General features: G+C 44.3%; 1 protein-coding gene across 1 annotated transcript in view; it reads right to left on the bottom strand.

Moving 5' to 3' along the window:
* Nucleotides 1-16,650, bottom strand: part of LRIG3 (leucine rich repeats and immunoglobulin like domains 3) — a 45,176-nt gene that overhangs the window by 2,933 nt on the left and 25,593 nt on the right. The window contains exons 4-16 of the mRNA XM_032493251.1: nucleotides 15,727-15,858; nucleotides 15,047-15,190; nucleotides 13,885-14,028; nucleotides 13,427-13,570; nucleotides 12,879-13,022; nucleotides 11,851-11,931; nucleotides 10,869-10,940; nucleotides 8,671-8,742; nucleotides 7,999-8,162; nucleotides 5,634-5,954; nucleotides 3,522-3,803; nucleotides 2,065-2,517; nucleotides 1,131-1,289 (exon numbers count right to left, since the gene is read on the bottom strand). Coding sequence (XP_032349142.1) covers nucleotides 1,131-1,289; nucleotides 2,065-2,517; nucleotides 3,522-3,803; nucleotides 5,634-5,954; nucleotides 7,999-8,162; nucleotides 8,671-8,742; nucleotides 10,869-10,940; nucleotides 11,851-11,931; nucleotides 12,879-13,022; nucleotides 13,427-13,570; nucleotides 13,885-14,028; nucleotides 15,047-15,190; nucleotides 15,727-15,858 — 2,312 coding nt within the window. The remainder of the gene's footprint in view (nucleotides 1-1,130; nucleotides 1,290-2,064; nucleotides 2,518-3,521; nucleotides 3,804-5,633; nucleotides 5,955-7,998; nucleotides 8,163-8,670; nucleotides 8,743-10,868; nucleotides 10,941-11,850; nucleotides 11,932-12,878; nucleotides 13,023-13,426; nucleotides 13,571-13,884; nucleotides 14,029-15,046; nucleotides 15,191-15,726; nucleotides 15,859-16,650) is intronic.

Raw genomic sequence — 16,650 nt, forward strand, 5'->3', positions numbered from 1 at the left:
GAAACGACATGCCGGGTGGGCACAGACACAGCATTGGAAGGACAAGGGCTATCGTGAGGGTGTAGCTGCGGTGACAGACCACGTGTCCGGGCAGCAGGGGCCGGGCAGTCGGGGGTCTTGGCAAGAAGCAAACAGCCAGAACGTGACTCGGCAACGCCCGGGGCCTCGAGGGCTGCTCCGAGAGCCCAGTCCAGCCCGGCCCCAGCATCCCGGCAGCGCGGCGCTGTTCTGCTCCAGCTCTGTCCCTTAGGTGTTTGTAAACGAATTTTTGGTCAACCCTGCTCCATCTGAATGAGCTTAGGGCCTCAGTTCTTGCAACCAAATAAATCTCACAGACCACCTGCTTGTATGTTCCCATCTTCTCTCCTGTGTTTATACCCTCCACCACTGCCCTGCCAAGCACTTCGCGACTCCTCGTTGAGGGTTTTGTCTCATTACTGACTAAACGGTGAAACTGAAGACAGACATTCTTTCATCCCAGCTACAGAGTTGGCCACAGACCACTCAACCAGTGCTTGTGGGAAGACAGTAAAATGTTTTAAAACGTCACCAGCTTCCACGTGTTGAGCCCTTAATCTGTGCCCAGCACCAGCTGGCCCCCCACTATCATCCTATCCAGTGTTCACAACACCCTGAGCGGGAAGGATCGCAACTGCCCAGGACACACGGGGAGCGTGAGCAGAGGGCCCTGAACCGGCTGATGCACTTGCGTCACCTCCTCCTCACCACGCTTCAAACCGCACAGTTCTTCACGCGGCAGTCAGTTAGATGTCTCTACAGGATGATCTTAAGTCGTCTGACTTTTAAGACCACGCATGAAACCAGCTGAACGCCGTTTAAGAAGAACATTCAGGGCCAGAGAACATTCACAACGTAAAGGACATATCATGTCGCGTGGAGGAACTGAATTTACTTAGCCTGTTTCTCTTCTTTTAATTGCTGGAAACAAAGATTTTTCCAGTGTGTAAGAGAAAGGCATACACCTATTTCACGTCAGCTTTGCTAGTGATCTTCGGCCAGGCTCCAAATATACAAGTGTATCAACTTCTTGTGAAAATTAAGATTATATTGGACCTTTCCATCGGGCTATTTCAAAACAACCGCAGCCCATGTTCGTTTTAAACACATACCATTACTGTCATGTTGTGGTAAGAAAAACGCGCCTCCTGAAGGAGTGACGAACTGGTGGTGGCTCCCACTTTCTGAGGAGACGTACCCATCCTGTCTGTCGGCTAGCGTTCCCTGAGATGACAAGTAACTAGGGATGTCAGCCGGCAAGTTGGTCTCATCTGCAACCAAACAACAGCATTCTGTTAACCGAGACGGATCGTAACTGCCACATAGGCTTCCCCAATGAACGTTTGCACTGTTTAGTTTTCTGTTCAGGTCCAATCAACCTGCTCGTGCAAACCCGTCCTGACTGAGCAGTACTGGGCTAAGGCGAACCCGCGCCCACCTTCTCCTCTACAGCTTGTGGGACACCCCTCCCGCATTTCAAACACAACAGATGTTTACACAGACAGAGGCGTGGCCATTTTCGTGGGATCGCATCCAAGCTCTTGATTTAAGCTTGATTTCTGCCACATCCCTGCCTTAGTATTAGTCATCGATATAGGAGTTTGCACATCTAGGTCAAAGCTCCGCTCCCACCGTACCAGATACCTGCACACACACACATGCGCATATGCAGTAGCACGTGACAAAACAAAACACAAGGGCCCAGGACAAGCCTCACGACTGCAGGGCTGTTCCTGGACCTCCGTCGCCATCCTGTCAGATGGGTTTACGCCGTGATTTGGACTGACTCTGAGAGCCAACAGGATACTCTGATGAGGTTGTAACAAAAAGCACTCATCTGTAACCATCAGCTTTGTTTTGGGCTAGGGTGTGTTGCCTGGAGCTAACCGTAGCTCTGCAGCTTGAAACAAATGAATCACCCCTGTGACACGGCCTCAGGTTGCAAGACACACACTCCAGGAGGAAATCACGGCAGGACCGTGCAAACACACACACACACACACACACACACGACCCCGCACCCTGCGCCAGGCTGCCGTCTAACACCTGTGTTGGTGATGCTGCAGTCCTCGTTCCTCCGCCGGGTGTGGTAGATGATGACCACCCACACAAGCGACGTGCCCACCACACAGCAAACCACCGCTATGATCACGATGCCCACGGTGGCCCATCTGTCATCGTCCAGCGACGAGGCCGTCATCTGGGGGGAGTCGCAGGTGGGGGTGGGGATCACACTGAGGCGCAAGTGGCCTCTCTCAGTGCCCAGGGTGTTAGACATTTCACACGTGTACTTCCCGGCATCGCTGACATCGGAGTCCACAATGATTAGCAGCTGGTTGCCTGCTGCAAAAAAGTGCCTTTCAGTGACCACCAAAGGGCTGTCATCCTTGGTCCAGTTCAGCCTGGGAGGAGGGCTCCCTCCCGCGATGCACTGCAGGACGGCTGTTTCCCCCTTGGTCACAGTTCGATCTAACAGGGGCCGCAGAAATGATGGTGTCTCTGAAATGACAAATCATGCTCTTAATCTCTGACATGAAATTAGACTTTGCCCGGCATAAAACCTCGCCTGTAAATGTATTCAAATTGGAGCTAAAAACTGTCTTCTCTCACAACTTATGAACAACAAATAACAAAAGTAAATTATTTTCAGAATTTTAATGTCGGCTTTTTAAGAGCCTAAACATCTACACAGAATTTGGGATTTCACGTCATCATTTGGCTGTTGTTTACTTACGATACCAGTTAAGGGTAATATTTACTGTTTCTTTCGCTCCTGTCCCCCTCACTCTCGGCAAGGGCAGCGAATGCTGGAAGTGACGCGAAGCAAAGCACGTCAGGCGTTTTTTAGAAATACAGAATGTATTACAATTACTTCAAGCACAAGGGCGTGTTGTTGGATAAAATAAAATCAGCATGTTTACATTTTTAAAGGGAAACTTTCTAGTGCCAGATGTCCTGATCTGTATCAAAATTCTGAAAATAATTTACTATTACTGTGTGGTGTTGGTAGGTTACTCTGATTTACTCTTTTAAAGATACACATATGATTCACATGCTCGTATACTTTTTTTTAAAGCAAATGTTTAGGTAAATGATAAAAGATGAACTCTGATTTCCAGAGTTGTATGGGGGCCAAGGAAAAAGTAGTTCCCTCTCAATTTGTTCATGGATTTGTTTTCTTATGTTGTTTACATTGTTAAGACCCTTAGGGGAGACTGCACACAACAGGAAGAGTAAGGGAAGGTGATTCCTGCAAAAAGGGGGAGGATCAAAGCATGCACTTCCTCCCCGCCTTTGGAGGGAGGGAGCAGACTCATCGCACTGGCCACAGGCCTGAGGAAGCAACTTCAAAGCTTCTGAGAAGCCACAGTCCTCTCCAGGAAAGGGCGGGGTCCTACAGACCATCTCTCACCCCCAAAACTTGCGACACTTCTTAGGGCCTTCGGGTGAGTGGGTATCTTTAAGACTGACGCGTATCACAGAAGCTGAAAACGCCCACTCACCGAGGACAGTCAGAGTGGCGTTTGCAGAAATGCTCCCTGCACTGTTCTGAGCTGTGCAGCTGTACACCCCGACGTCCTCTGTCTTCACATCCACGATGAAGAACACGTCATCCTCAGGCATGACGTGCATGCGTCTCTCCCTCGCGGCCGGGAAGTCTGTGCCCCCGTCCTTCTGCCAGGCGATCTGTGGGGCTGGGTGCCCCAGGGCGGCGCACTCCAAGCGCGCCATGGCCCCGGCACGGATGGTCAGGTCCATGGGCATCTTGGTGAATGAAGGAAGCACTGAAATCAGAAACACAACATAGGCACTAGTGTGCTGGGGTTTGAGAGATTCACTGATTCATTTCTATTCCTTTTTTTTGGAGGGGGACTTACAAATGTCCCTAACATAGGTAAGGCAGGGGTTATTTCCATTTGCAAGTTAAGACAGAGAGACTGACTCCCTCAAGGCTACACAGGTACAGAAGTGATGGAGTAAAGATGAAACAGGTTATCTGATCTTCAGACTGATGGTCTTTCTGCTATTTTTCAGTCACTTTTTAGTTTCCTCAATAATTATGTGTGAGATCTTGGACAGATCAATTAATCTCTTTGCACCCTGACCTCTCCATCTTTCTTTTTGAAGTTCCCCTTTGGCCCTAACAGTCTGTGACTTTGGATATGTATTTTGTCCTCTAATTTTACTGTTCTATGTGTCAGGCCTCAGCAGTCATTTGCTGAATAAACACATTAATGAACTGTATCTTCTACCACAGAAGATACAAACAAATGATACACTGTAAAATTGTCTACCTGCCACACAAAGTGCACAATGAGATGCTTTTATAAAGAACAGCAGCTAACACTGCATTTACTGAACACTTACTGTATTCCATGCGTTCTGCTAAGTTCTTTACACAATTATTTTATTTAACGATGATCGTACCTCTGTAAGGTAGGCACTATTATTCCTAAATGAAAGATGTAGAAAAGGAGGCAAGAGAGGTTAAGGAACTCGACGAGCGCCCCTCAGCCGCAAGCAGGAGTAGAAGGATGCAAACCCAGATGTCTGAGTTAAGGGTGGTATGCTTTCTGTTGGCAGGAACGTAAACTGGTGCAGCCACTACGGAAAACAGTATGAAGGTGCTTTAAAAGACTGAAAAATAGAGCTATCGTAAGACCCAGCAATTCTACTCCTGGGCATAAACCCAGAAAAGACAAAAAACTCTATTTCAAAAAGAGCTTGCACCCCAATGTTCACAGCAACACTGTTCACAATAGCCAAGACACGGGAGCAGCCCAAGTGCCCACCAACAGATGGCTGGTTTAAGAAAAACAGACATTCACACACACGCAGACTAGAATACTACTCAGCCATAAAAAGGAATGAAATACTGCCATTTGCAGCAACATGGGTGGCCTAGAGAATACTGTACTAAGTGAAGTAAGTCAGAGAGACAAGTATCATACGGCATCACTTACATGTGGAATCTAAAAAATAACACAAATGAATCTACATACAAAACGGAAACAGACTCACATAGAAAATAAACTTACAGTTACCAAAGGGGAGAGTGAAGGGGGAGGGATAAATTAGGAGTTTGAGATGAACAGATACAGAGTGCTATACATAACACAGACAAGTAACAGAGATTTACTGTGTAACAGAGGGAATGACATTCAGTACCTTACAATAACCTATAATGGAAAATAATATGAAAAAAATGTAAAAAAACAGAATCACTCTGCTGTACACCTGAAAAGAAACTAACACAATATTGTAAATCAACTACACTTCAATTTAAAAAAAAGGAGCGTGTGCTTTAACACTATACTTCAAAGCCTCCCACATGAGACTGGGACACTGTGAACTCCCGAAGAGCAAGAAAGCATCTGGCTCACCTGGGTTCCCCGGCCCGCTAAGCACGGGCCCTCAACACAATGGCCGCTTGCTTACATACAAATAACCCGCAAACTCCATGCTGTGGAGTGAGAGGCAGGGAGAGGAAGGGTTGGGTGGGAGCCAGGAGAGCAGGGGACCGGGGTAGGAAGAAGAGAAAGAGAGGAAAGCAGGCACTTTTTCTGCTTCTCAAAGGTGTCTTTTAATGCAAAAGGAAAAGTCAGACCACATACTGTTTACTGTGAGCTTGGCTTTGACCGAGTAGGATGAACCGAAGTGGTTGGAGATGACGCACTGGTACCTCCCCTCACTAGTAAACTCCACATTGCGGAGCCGCAGGATGGTGGTGTACTCCATCACCTCGCCGCCCTGGGCCCGCAGGTGTGCGTAATTTTCCATTTCCGCATCATGCAGTAGCTCATTGTCTTTTTTCCAAGCAAAAGTCATTGGGGAATCACTGCTGCTGGCAGCCGAGCAGATAAAACTCAAATTGGAACCTTTTATTGCCGACTGCGTTTCTGGCTGAACCGTGATCTGGGGTTTAGGAAAATCATCTGTTCAAAATGGAGAGGAAGAAACAGAACAGTTTTAAAGCTTGAGAGTCCAAATGCTACTCAGATTTGAACACCAGGAAACTCAAAACAAACAGTGGCTTAGGTTTTACCCTTTTGTGTATGTTTCACAGATGGAGTAGCAGTCCCACTGTTGAAATGGTAGCTGGGAAGAGTTTATAAAGGAATGCATTCATCTCAAATCGAGACTGAGACCTAGTTACCCGTCATTAACTGAGAAGAGGCTGGAATTCTGGAATATACTCCAGACCCCCTGTGGTCCCTTTTTACATAATCAGCTAAGACACTTCCAAGCTCATGAATCAGCTTAAAGTGCTATTGTCAGGAACTGCATTCCCATGCCCCCACAATATGTTTTCCACAAATAAGAACCAGAAAAATTAAGAAATCAAACATCAGTAATGATAATCAGTATCACCAGAGACAGCAATTAACACCCCATTTACCAAAAACACAGTTCATATTAAACGGCAGTAATTTTTAGGCAGAGCAGGAAAAAATCCTGCAGAGAAAGAAAAAGCCTCTCTCAAGCTCACTGTGAGACCTGGCTGCAGCCTGGAGTTTGGAGGGGCCAGTCCACCAGGCCGCTGGGCTACACTGCCAGAGCCACACTGTAATTAGGGCTCAGCAACTCTCTCATTCCAAACGGGTATTTTAAGTTCTCAGTTACTTTTTAGAAAAGTTACCTTTTTGAACTTCAGTTTCTCAGATGGTCTAAACCCAGAAGAAAGCATCTTGAATCCTCTAAAATGTACTCCTTGGGTGCTCTGAAAAACTAATGTGCGTGTGCATGTGTGTGTGCATGTATGGACGGGATGTGGGGGGTCCTCTGACAACTCCAGTGCAGCTCATCTCCAATGTCGTGCCTGCACGCTGTAATCCAGATCATTTCTTCTTCTGTTATGATTATTCTAAAATTCTCACGTGGTCAGTCAATGTTCAGATTCTCAGTGGAGTGACAAATCTATGGAGACCACATATATGTCTCAAAGCAATAGAGAATTCTTATCGTGAGATGCAAGAACTGTGAAATAGAGACCATGGAAAAGGAATGCTCAGGCCCTTACAGATGTATGTCCAGGGCTTATTTAGATCCAAAGCCACATCAGATGTTTTAATTCCAGAAACCGTGGGCACTATTGCATGCTGCAATCTAAAAGGAGTTTTTCTTGTACTAAACAATTGAAGGCAAAGTGGTTTTAAATAAATTTTTAAAGGCTAATGTAAAATTGGGTTCTGTAATATCTCAACGCACATGCTAAAATTCAAGCAAACTTTGATTCCACGTTCTATTTGCACACTTATTTTCACAAAGATCTCCACGGCAGAGAAGAGTGAACAGCAGTGTAGTGTGGTAGACAACAGACGGCACCAGACAGATGAAGACCTGGCTTTCTGATCCGGATCTGCGAACTAGCTATCTGAAGCCGGGTAAGCAGATGTCTAACACTGAGATGCGTACATGCTAAAGCAAAGGACCTTACCTTTATTTATAATAAACTCAAACTTTCTATTACAGTCATGTTTCACCCACCAATTGTAAAAATTTGTAGCAGCCTATAAACCACTAGCTAACTTTCTCTTTCTATTCCACACAAATTAGCATCTGTACAGGATTTAAGTCCGTCTCTTCACTGGGCTCACATGAGCCTCTCAATGACCCCCGGGGTTGGGAAGAGCAGACAGTGGTGTTCCCATCTCACAGATTCAAAGACTGAGAGTTAGGGAACTGAAGGCGTGCAGAAGGGCTGAGACTCTCCCCCAACTCTCTCAATGTCCAACATCATTCTCTTTCCACCAAACCACCCTGACGCCAACACAAAGAGGAAGAAACTGTATGAGCATTTCCTTCCATTGGTAAAACTGCAATCATCAGCAAACTAAGATCCACTCTCATCTACCTCAGCAGAAATAAGAGCTTTATTAGGGGAACATAAATTTACTCAAATCCAAGATCTGGACAGATGGGAGGAAAAAAAAAAAGAAAGAAGAATGAATAAAACGCCGAGGCCATAGTGCCACTCACCACACACAAAGCCATCTGGGCTGACGGCAAAAATACTTCTCCCCTTCAGCAACTGTGGATGCGCACAACTGGCGTTGACGAAGCTCTGAAAGTTGTTTTCCGCCACCCACTGCGGGAGCCATTTTAGTTGGCAATCACACAAAAGGCTTGATGTATTTAAATGCCTGAAGAGAGTAATTACATTCAATTTGTTTTGTATGAAATGCAGATTTCTACAAGTAAACGAAACTCAAGTAAATACTAACAAAGCAATGAATGTGGACACCAAATACATACAACCCATGGAATAAACATTCTATAGTCCATCTTCAAATGCAAGACGTGGAACTAGCACCATTTTTTTGTTGTGGTGGTTCTTACTGATCTGCGGAGACAGACGTGCTGATGTAACAAACACACCTGACTCCTGGACACTGCGTACTACGAGAGAGGCTCTGCGCCGTAACAGGCCCCGCATGCTTAAACTGCAAAATCGCAACGGAAAGAAAAAGGAACTCCTCTTTTCCACAAAGGGAACAAATAACCAACTCCTCTTGCTTTCTCGTAATAAAAGTTATGTGAAGAACATGCCAGATACTTCCTATAGACACATCATCCAGGAGGACCTACCCCATGACAGGCCCCCCCCTTTATGCTTTATCTGAAATTCGTGGATGGAAAAGAAAAGCTTACAGTTGTTGAAGTTTCTTCATTTGTGAGAAAGCGTTGCCTTGCAATGACATGATCGCGTTGTCACTCAGGTCTCTGAAAGCAACCACGTCAAGTGCGTTAGAGGGAGTCAGGGTCACCGGGCGCCTTCAGGCACAGGCTGGACCCACGCTGCCCGCCCCTTCACCACAAAAGTGCTCTGTGTGAAGCGCACCAATGCGGGGACCAGAGGAACTCAACAGGAAGCTGGGTTTGAAAACAAGGATGCCTGCGTCAGAGCAGGTTCCGTTCTGGTCAGACAGAGTTTACACCACCACAGGCTTTTTGGCCCACAAGGGCCTAAGCTATTCTGCCATGTTATTTTACTGTATTTCTCATTATTCAGATTACTAATGCTTAGTAACTTTTAAATACACAAATAAAATTCCTCATAATTATGCTTTTTAAAAACCTATCATGGACAGAATACCTTCCATGATATGTACCGTGTTATGTGATTTACATCTACACGTTATTACAATTATCCCTCACAGCAACCCAAAAGAAGATGATCTAACTACTCCTTGGTTTGCATAAAAGAGGCAGATCAGATGTGAACTCAGCTATTTTCAGTTTCAAAACCGATGCTCTGAGTCACCAGCCTACTCTGCCACTCACAACTCACTGACAGAGAGACAGCAAGGGGTTCAGACAAGAGGTACTCGCTAAAACCAACCAACCAACGGCCACTTCAGGCAGGACGTTTCCAAATGAGAGTGTATTCAGGCTGATTTGATTTTTAACTCGTACTTACAAGCAGTCTGAATTAAAGTCCTCGCCACAGTGATTGCCACTCTGCTTCCCTTTACGTGGGTCAGGGTAGACAGGAGGGATTTTGAAAGAGACAAGTGGCAGCAGAAGACAGAATCAAGGTCCCAAATGTGGGCGGGGGAAGAGGCTGGGGGAGGCATACAGGGTTAGGAAACTGAAGCAGAGGTCAGTACTCCCCTGACCTACTAATTCCACTTTCCCAGAAACATTATGGGTCAGATGACAAATGCTTTTGGCTAGTTTCCTTTTGAAAATAATTTGTTTCACTAAGTCCAGCAATACTGGCCCGCCCTTCCAAACTATGCTTTGCAGAGTCATCAGACCACAACCCGCACTGCTGCACGGTCGGTGCGGCTAGTGGCCCACAACAATGGGGCACAGATCACAGCTGGACACGAGCACCAGTGCCGGCACAACCAGATGTGTCTCTTACATCATAACTGCTTTTGTCCAGGTGAATGGGCATTAAAACTTGTGGCTACAGAAGCACTCCTTAACAGTCAGGGTGAGCAGGCTTCATGTTACTTTGGCCTCTCACTGCACACAAACACTTGCAGCCATGGCTATACGGTAAGCTAGTTGGCTTTGCGCTTGGGCAGGTTCTGACTCCCAGCAAGGCTGCCTGGCTTGCCCTCCTAGTGCCTGAAAATGTTTACATCCCTAACTGTAATTTCAGAAATGTGTGCCGGGAGTTACTGAGGGCAGAGGCTGTGAGGGCAAGAGCTGCTGAGAAAGCGGAGGCCACCCTGGTTTGAGTCCTGCTTCTGCCAGGACTGAGAGGTTGGTTAGCAAAGGAGAACGATGAAAAGAAAAAAAGGAGGAAAAACAGGCTGTACATTTTATACTTAAGCAACAGCCACAACAACAGAAGTCCTCCAAGCAGCCTTAAAGCTCTCCTTCCACATTCTCGAAGACAGGGGGACCTGTCTTTTCTGATTTTTAAAATGCAAGTCACCTCCTTAACTGCTCAATAGAGCTGGTGAACCCTCAGAACCTCCACGTCTTAACTTAAAAATTAAGATAATAATAGCCGTTGAATAGCTTTCTTGTGAGGATTAATTGAGACAATATTATATATGAATACTTGGCAGAATGCCTGAGATGCAGAGCATATGTGATAAATGGAGGCTTTTAAAAAAATTAAACGTACCTCTGCTTGAGAAAAATAATTAAAAGAAAACCCAGTTATGATGTAATGTCCTTAAATGCAAAAGAAGTATGTACCTGTGTATGTACACTTTCACAGAGATACAGACAGAGGAGCAGGTAGCTCGGTAAGGCGGAAGACAGACAGATGTGTACAGACGTGAGGACACCAACAGAATTCCGTTCTGGTTTACGTCCTCTTTCGTGACGCGTAAGCAGAGAACCAGCTCAGACTTCCTTGAGGGGAACAAAGTCCTGCTACTCACAGGTGTTCCAGTGCATCCAAACCACTGAAGGCCTTTTTGGTAATGGATCGAATCCGGTTTCCCTGGAGTGTTCTTAAAAAAAGAAAAATTACAATGGAACAGTTAATCAAAGCCATTTTGGAGTGCGATTCTCATGAAAAGAATTGCTTTTTAAATCATTTGTGAATAAGTCTATTTTCTTCAGTTAAAGAACATAGCCTTAAAAAAAATGTATCCGTGCCATCTATTTCAGTAATACAGTTCAGCATGGTTGCAAAGGCATTCACCAGAGAATCCGGCCAAAACAGGTATTCAAGAAGCCACTCTGACGGTTAAATTAAAGCAGTGATTTTTCGAAGAGGTAGAAATTTTTATTCCAAGTCGAGTGTCTCAGAACTCTAGTAAGTAAAGCAGGTAATGGGGAGACTTCCTCCTTCCCCTCCCCCTCCCTCCCTGTAGAAACCTTCATTGTCCACAGACCTTTAGGGCTACGTGGAACTCAATCTGAAAACCACTCACTTAAAACTCAGAATCTGGCCATCAGCAAGGCCATTTTGTGGCTGAATATAAACAGATTTTTATCCTGTACTGCTTGGAACCCACTGCAGTATTATCGTTGGATACTGGATCACTTCATTTAAAAATTCCTCTGAGCAAAGGGCAACACTGGACGTTTCAAAAGGTTGAACTTAGTAAGTGCGCTAACTTTTACACAACGATCATCTCAAGAGTCCAAGCACTCAAAACAACTTAAAACTCTTATCAGGATGCTAAAGTAAGCTGCGCACTGACTAAAGTGTTGAGTAAAACCACTATGTCCAAGAAAGAAAATCTAATTAATATACACTCTGTATCAGAGCAGGCATCTGGGGAAATGACGAACGGATTAAGCACCTATTTCTAAACTCTTTAGAGATGTCAACTTGTGTGTGGAACTGACTGTGATTAAGACAAAATGTTTTGGTCAAAGAGTGAGGCAGATTACGAAGCAAATCAGACTCACAGACGCCTCAGTTTGTCAAGGCCAGAGAAGGCACCGTTCATGTCCTCAATGGTCCAGGAAATTTCATTGTTCTTCAGATCCCTAATTAAAAGAAGGAAAGTTACCGAAACTAGGACCAGGCTCTTCACCAAAGATACAGGTGTTCTCTTTAGAGATATGCTTAGAAATCTAACATCACCTCCCAGGTGGCACGTAGTTTGTAAGAAGTTCATTGCACGTCCCCATGTCATCTCTGCCCCTTTCAAAATGACAGGAACTCTCTCTCTCCAACATATCTCTTACATCCTGCCCTTCTCACTCAGCAACGTTTTAAGTTTTTGCCCGAAATCAGGACAGTTGACTCTGGCCCTATTAACTCCTCTATCAAGATGACTAAATTCTGAAAGTCTTGAATAGTCTGAAAAATACATTAAACTTTAAAACCACTGTTCCAACCACACAAGGAGCAGTTCGCCAAAGCACACAGCATGTCTTTCAATTATGTAATGCTTCAAATAGCGAACAGAGCAAGCCTTTCCAACAGGCCAAAAATCAAAAGCCCATGGCACGACATTAAAATGAACATTTGAGAGATTTTTTTCAAAGGTCAATTAATCCAACTCTCTTTTCTTTCTCTTGGGACAGAGATCAAGTCTGGATATAACTGGCCTGATAAACAGGCATCTTCTTTTGCTGTCCTTTGTATATCTTTTTCTGCTCTGGGTCAATTTTTAATCAGCATTTTTACGAAGAAAAATTTAGAGATTTAAAACTGTTTCCCTCTTGAGCCGTTACCAGCTTCCTGGAGATCCCGAGAAGGCTAACTGTAATCGCCCACACAGTCTGATCACTGTCCCTGCAAAATCCCTGCAAGAAGCACATGTGGACGGAATGGGCCGGTTGTAATCAAACTGATCTGGGAAAGATTAAGACACCACTTCTGAGGCCGTACACATTTCCTTCACAACAAAGGAAACCTGCTTGGAGAAAAGTGGGCACGTTTAGGAACCAATTAGGTTCATGTACAGAGAGCACAATGTGTAACTTACAGAGTCTTTAAACTGGAAAGCCCCCGGAAGGCGCAATCAGCGATGTAGCTGACTTTGTTATTCCCGATGTGCAGTGTATTTAGCAAGCTTAAGCCCAGGAAGCTTGAATCATCTAACCTCGATAAGTGATTGAAAGTTAGGTCCCTGTAAAGAAAAAAGGAACAGGAAAACAAACAATAGCTTTTATTTTCCAGTTCAACACAATGATCCACTTAAAAAAAAAAAGGATGAGATATATTAACACAATAATCCTTATTTTAAAACTCTGCCTTTTTAATAATACCCAGGCAAACATTATTTCTAATCCTAGTAATTAAAAAAATTCTCTTTATTTGAAAATAACCACCATTGCTTTGGCCCGCGTGCCACTGAATCGAAACAGCAGAGCTGGCTTCAGCTTACCGCAACTAAACTCTGACTAGGTTGCATGTGAAAAAAGCTGTCACCTTGGAAACCTTGTTATGAAAATTTCACAGATCAGTGGTAAGAAGCTCATGCTCTGGCTTGATTCCTGCTCTTGAACCTGAGGAGAATGAAAGGCAACTCACAGCTCGCTGAGTTTCTGGCAGAACTCCCAGGCGTCAGGGCTGATCCTGCTGATGGCGTTCTGGCTGAGATGGAGCTCCTGCAGCGTCAGCAAGCCGTAAAGCCAGCCTTTGGTGATCTCTGTCAGGTTGTTATGGTCCAGCTGCCTACAGTTACAATAAGAACCAAAAGCCAGATCCAAAGCTCATCATCTAGACTCTTCCAAGGGGACGTATGATTACAATCCACTACACATTCCTATTGTTCCTAGAGGATTAGCTTTTGTTATGTGAAGACATCAGCATGAAACACCATGCTTATAAATTCTCAGTCACATTAGCTGAAACAAAACTAAAAATTAAATGGTACGATTGTAAATTATGAGATTTTAACGCTGGATTTCACATGAAAGCTACTAAATGTTCACCGAGCACTGTTTGATCACACTTCCGGAGTAGGAACTGTGACAACCCACACTTACAAGATTTCCATGCTGCTCAGCCCCCAGAAAGCCCCATCCATGAGTTTTGTCACGCCATTCCTCTGCATCTTCAGAGACTTCAGAGCACCAAGCCCTTGGAACGTGAGCCCATCCACATTTTTAATCTTGTTTCGGTTCAGTTCACTGCATTGGATATTACAGTTAAACAGTTAGCTTACGTGACAAATTCCGGAGGTAGTAATAAAATGTGATATTACTACAGTAGAGTTAAACCAGCTAGTGTTAAATTACATAGAATGTTTTAAATTTCTAAACATTTTCATTGAGAAGAATTTTGATTTACTAGCAGTGAGTCAATTTCCTCCTGAAGCATGGTATACTTCTGGAATAATAAAATACTCACACCAGATGACACTTTAATTTCTAAACTGTTGTCCATTCAGTATAGAAGTAAACACATTAATACTGGTTTTTAAATTATCCAGAATGGGAATGTTGAATATCATGTGGAAACAGGTCTACTCAGGAGCAGGGCCATCAAGTTTATCCTGTTCAGTCTGCTAACAAAAATTGATTTCTCTCTTTGACAACTAGGTCCATGTTTAATGTTTTCTCTTTAAGGCAGTCACATTCTCAACTTTGGCTGCACTCAGGAATCACCTGGGGAAGTTCTAAAAACAAATGAAGCCTGGATCTTACCCCCAGAGGTTCTAATATCATTGGTCTAGGCCCAGGCATTGGGACGTTTAAAAGCTCCCCAAGCGTCTGTAATGTGCAGCCAAGGCTGAAAACCGCTATAGTGGAGGAGCCTGCTCACAGACGGGGTTCCGCTTATTAACGAGACAGCTCTTCACGGCTGCTTAGGCCATCAGGGCCCTGCAGCTGTCGGCACGACCCTCATATCCACAGCAGTGGGAGTCCCCACGCCGTCTTCAGTGCCACGATGATGTCTCTGACGAAGGCCATTCAATGATCACCCTGTTCACTCTTTCAGTAACAACCCAGCCTGCCTTGTCAGGCAGAAGCTTGTGCTGGGTGACTGTGAGGTTCTGAGGTGGAGATTCTGCAGCTCCGGCTCCCGCCGGGTAAGCGGCCACGTCCTTGCCTCTGCACTCCCTTTGCCACATAGTGGATGTCAGGGGGCAGGTGCTGAGGGTTTAGAGGAGGTGAGAGGACAGTATCTAAGGGGCTCTGTACTTACAGGTGCTGTAGCTGGGGCAGCTTAAACATCCTGGGCGGGAGAGCGGAGAGCCGGTTCCGGTTCAGCTTCAGTACCAGGAGCGTGTTGGCCAAGTTGTCAAAGTACCCCGGTTCCACGGACGTCACTCGGTTGCTGTTGATGGACCTGTCGGAAGTGTGAAGGTGAGCTTCTCTCCCTGGTTCTTTGGGAAGTGGAAGTGCATGTATACTCTGCATATAAAGGATCTCCAAAGAACCTCACCATCGTTTGAAATGATGGACGCTTAAAATCATTAACCCTTTAGGTCCCTGTCCCAACGTCGGCTACGATTCACACCAATTGCTGGGGAAAGCGACTGGAACATTTGAAGACTATGAACACTCGTTAGAGATGCTCATCCAATTTCCGTGAAAGTCATTTATTAATGAATCACTCTAGTGGTTTAACTGGATTATTATTTTTAAAAAGAAGCACTTAGTTTCTAACAAAGGGTATCTCATTTTTGTAACCCAAAGTGTAATAAAATGAAGACTGTAGTTATTTGGGCTTACAGCAAATTATCAGTAAGAAAGTTACATTTTTGATCCATCAGCAGTAAAAAAGGACAGAGTTCATCATATCTTAACGTTGAGTCTTTTTAAAAATATACTACAATATACTCATCACATGTGAAAACTTTTGTTAAAAACAACTCGACTTACAGATACTTGAGTTGCAGGGGTGGAAGCGCAGTTTTAAGCTCTGAAATGTTATTGCCACTCAGGTCCAAAGTTTCTAGGGACTGAAAGTGTTTCACATGTTCCGGCAGTATTTCCACAATCTTGTTTCCAGCTCTGGAAGTCAAGAATAGCACAGATAACAGGGTTGATGGTACAACAATCTGAAAGGTGAAAAACATTTTCTATCTACTAACTCATTTTTCAGAAATATGGAAAACCGATTGCTCTAAACAGCACTTTTAAAAGTTAAACAAATACTCCTTAGTCACTTTAATTTTGCGTTAAACAGTAAATCATAGTATTAGAATTATGAAAAGCACTCCTTTATAAATCAGGGAGCGTTTAACAGCTGTGGTTATGGAAATGCTATGCAATTAAACTGGTTTCTCTTTCTGTTGTTTTGTTAACAGTCTTTCTTCCTTATCATTTTCTGAAATGGGATGTGAAGTGACTAGCACCAAGTTAGCATTCCAGGCGCTGATGTGTTTCGTTCCCTGTTCTTTCTTTTTGAATCCTAATCCACTTCTAATTCTTCTCTTGGAAAGTACCCACACTACAGGTGCCAGTGAACTTAAAGTACTCATCAGACTGGGGCTTTTAAAAAGCCATCCTACAGAAATCTCTTTTTCTTTAAGAAATAGCACCTTTCAATGCACTGCCACAGTCTTCAGTATCAGTGGATATGCTCGCTCCAGAGCTTTGAATATTATAAAAGTATTACAGAAGAGTCCGTCGGTCTAAACAACCCCTGGGAGTAACTAGATCTTTAAAAATTTTGACCTTAACTGTCTTAAACACTGGACTAACCATGATGTTCAAAATGGTAGCTACCTGTGGCTCTTTAAAATTAAATGCTGAAGTTCCATTCCTTAGTCATAGTACCCACATTTCAGGTCCTGAATAGCT

The sequence above is a fragment of the Camelus ferus genome, chromosome 12 (genome assembly GCF_009834535.1).
Source record: "Camelus ferus isolate YT-003-E chromosome 12, BCGSAC_Cfer_1.0, whole genome shotgun sequence".
In the NCBI taxonomy this organism is placed as follows: domain Eukaryota; kingdom Metazoa; phylum Chordata; class Mammalia; order Artiodactyla; family Camelidae; genus Camelus; species Camelus ferus.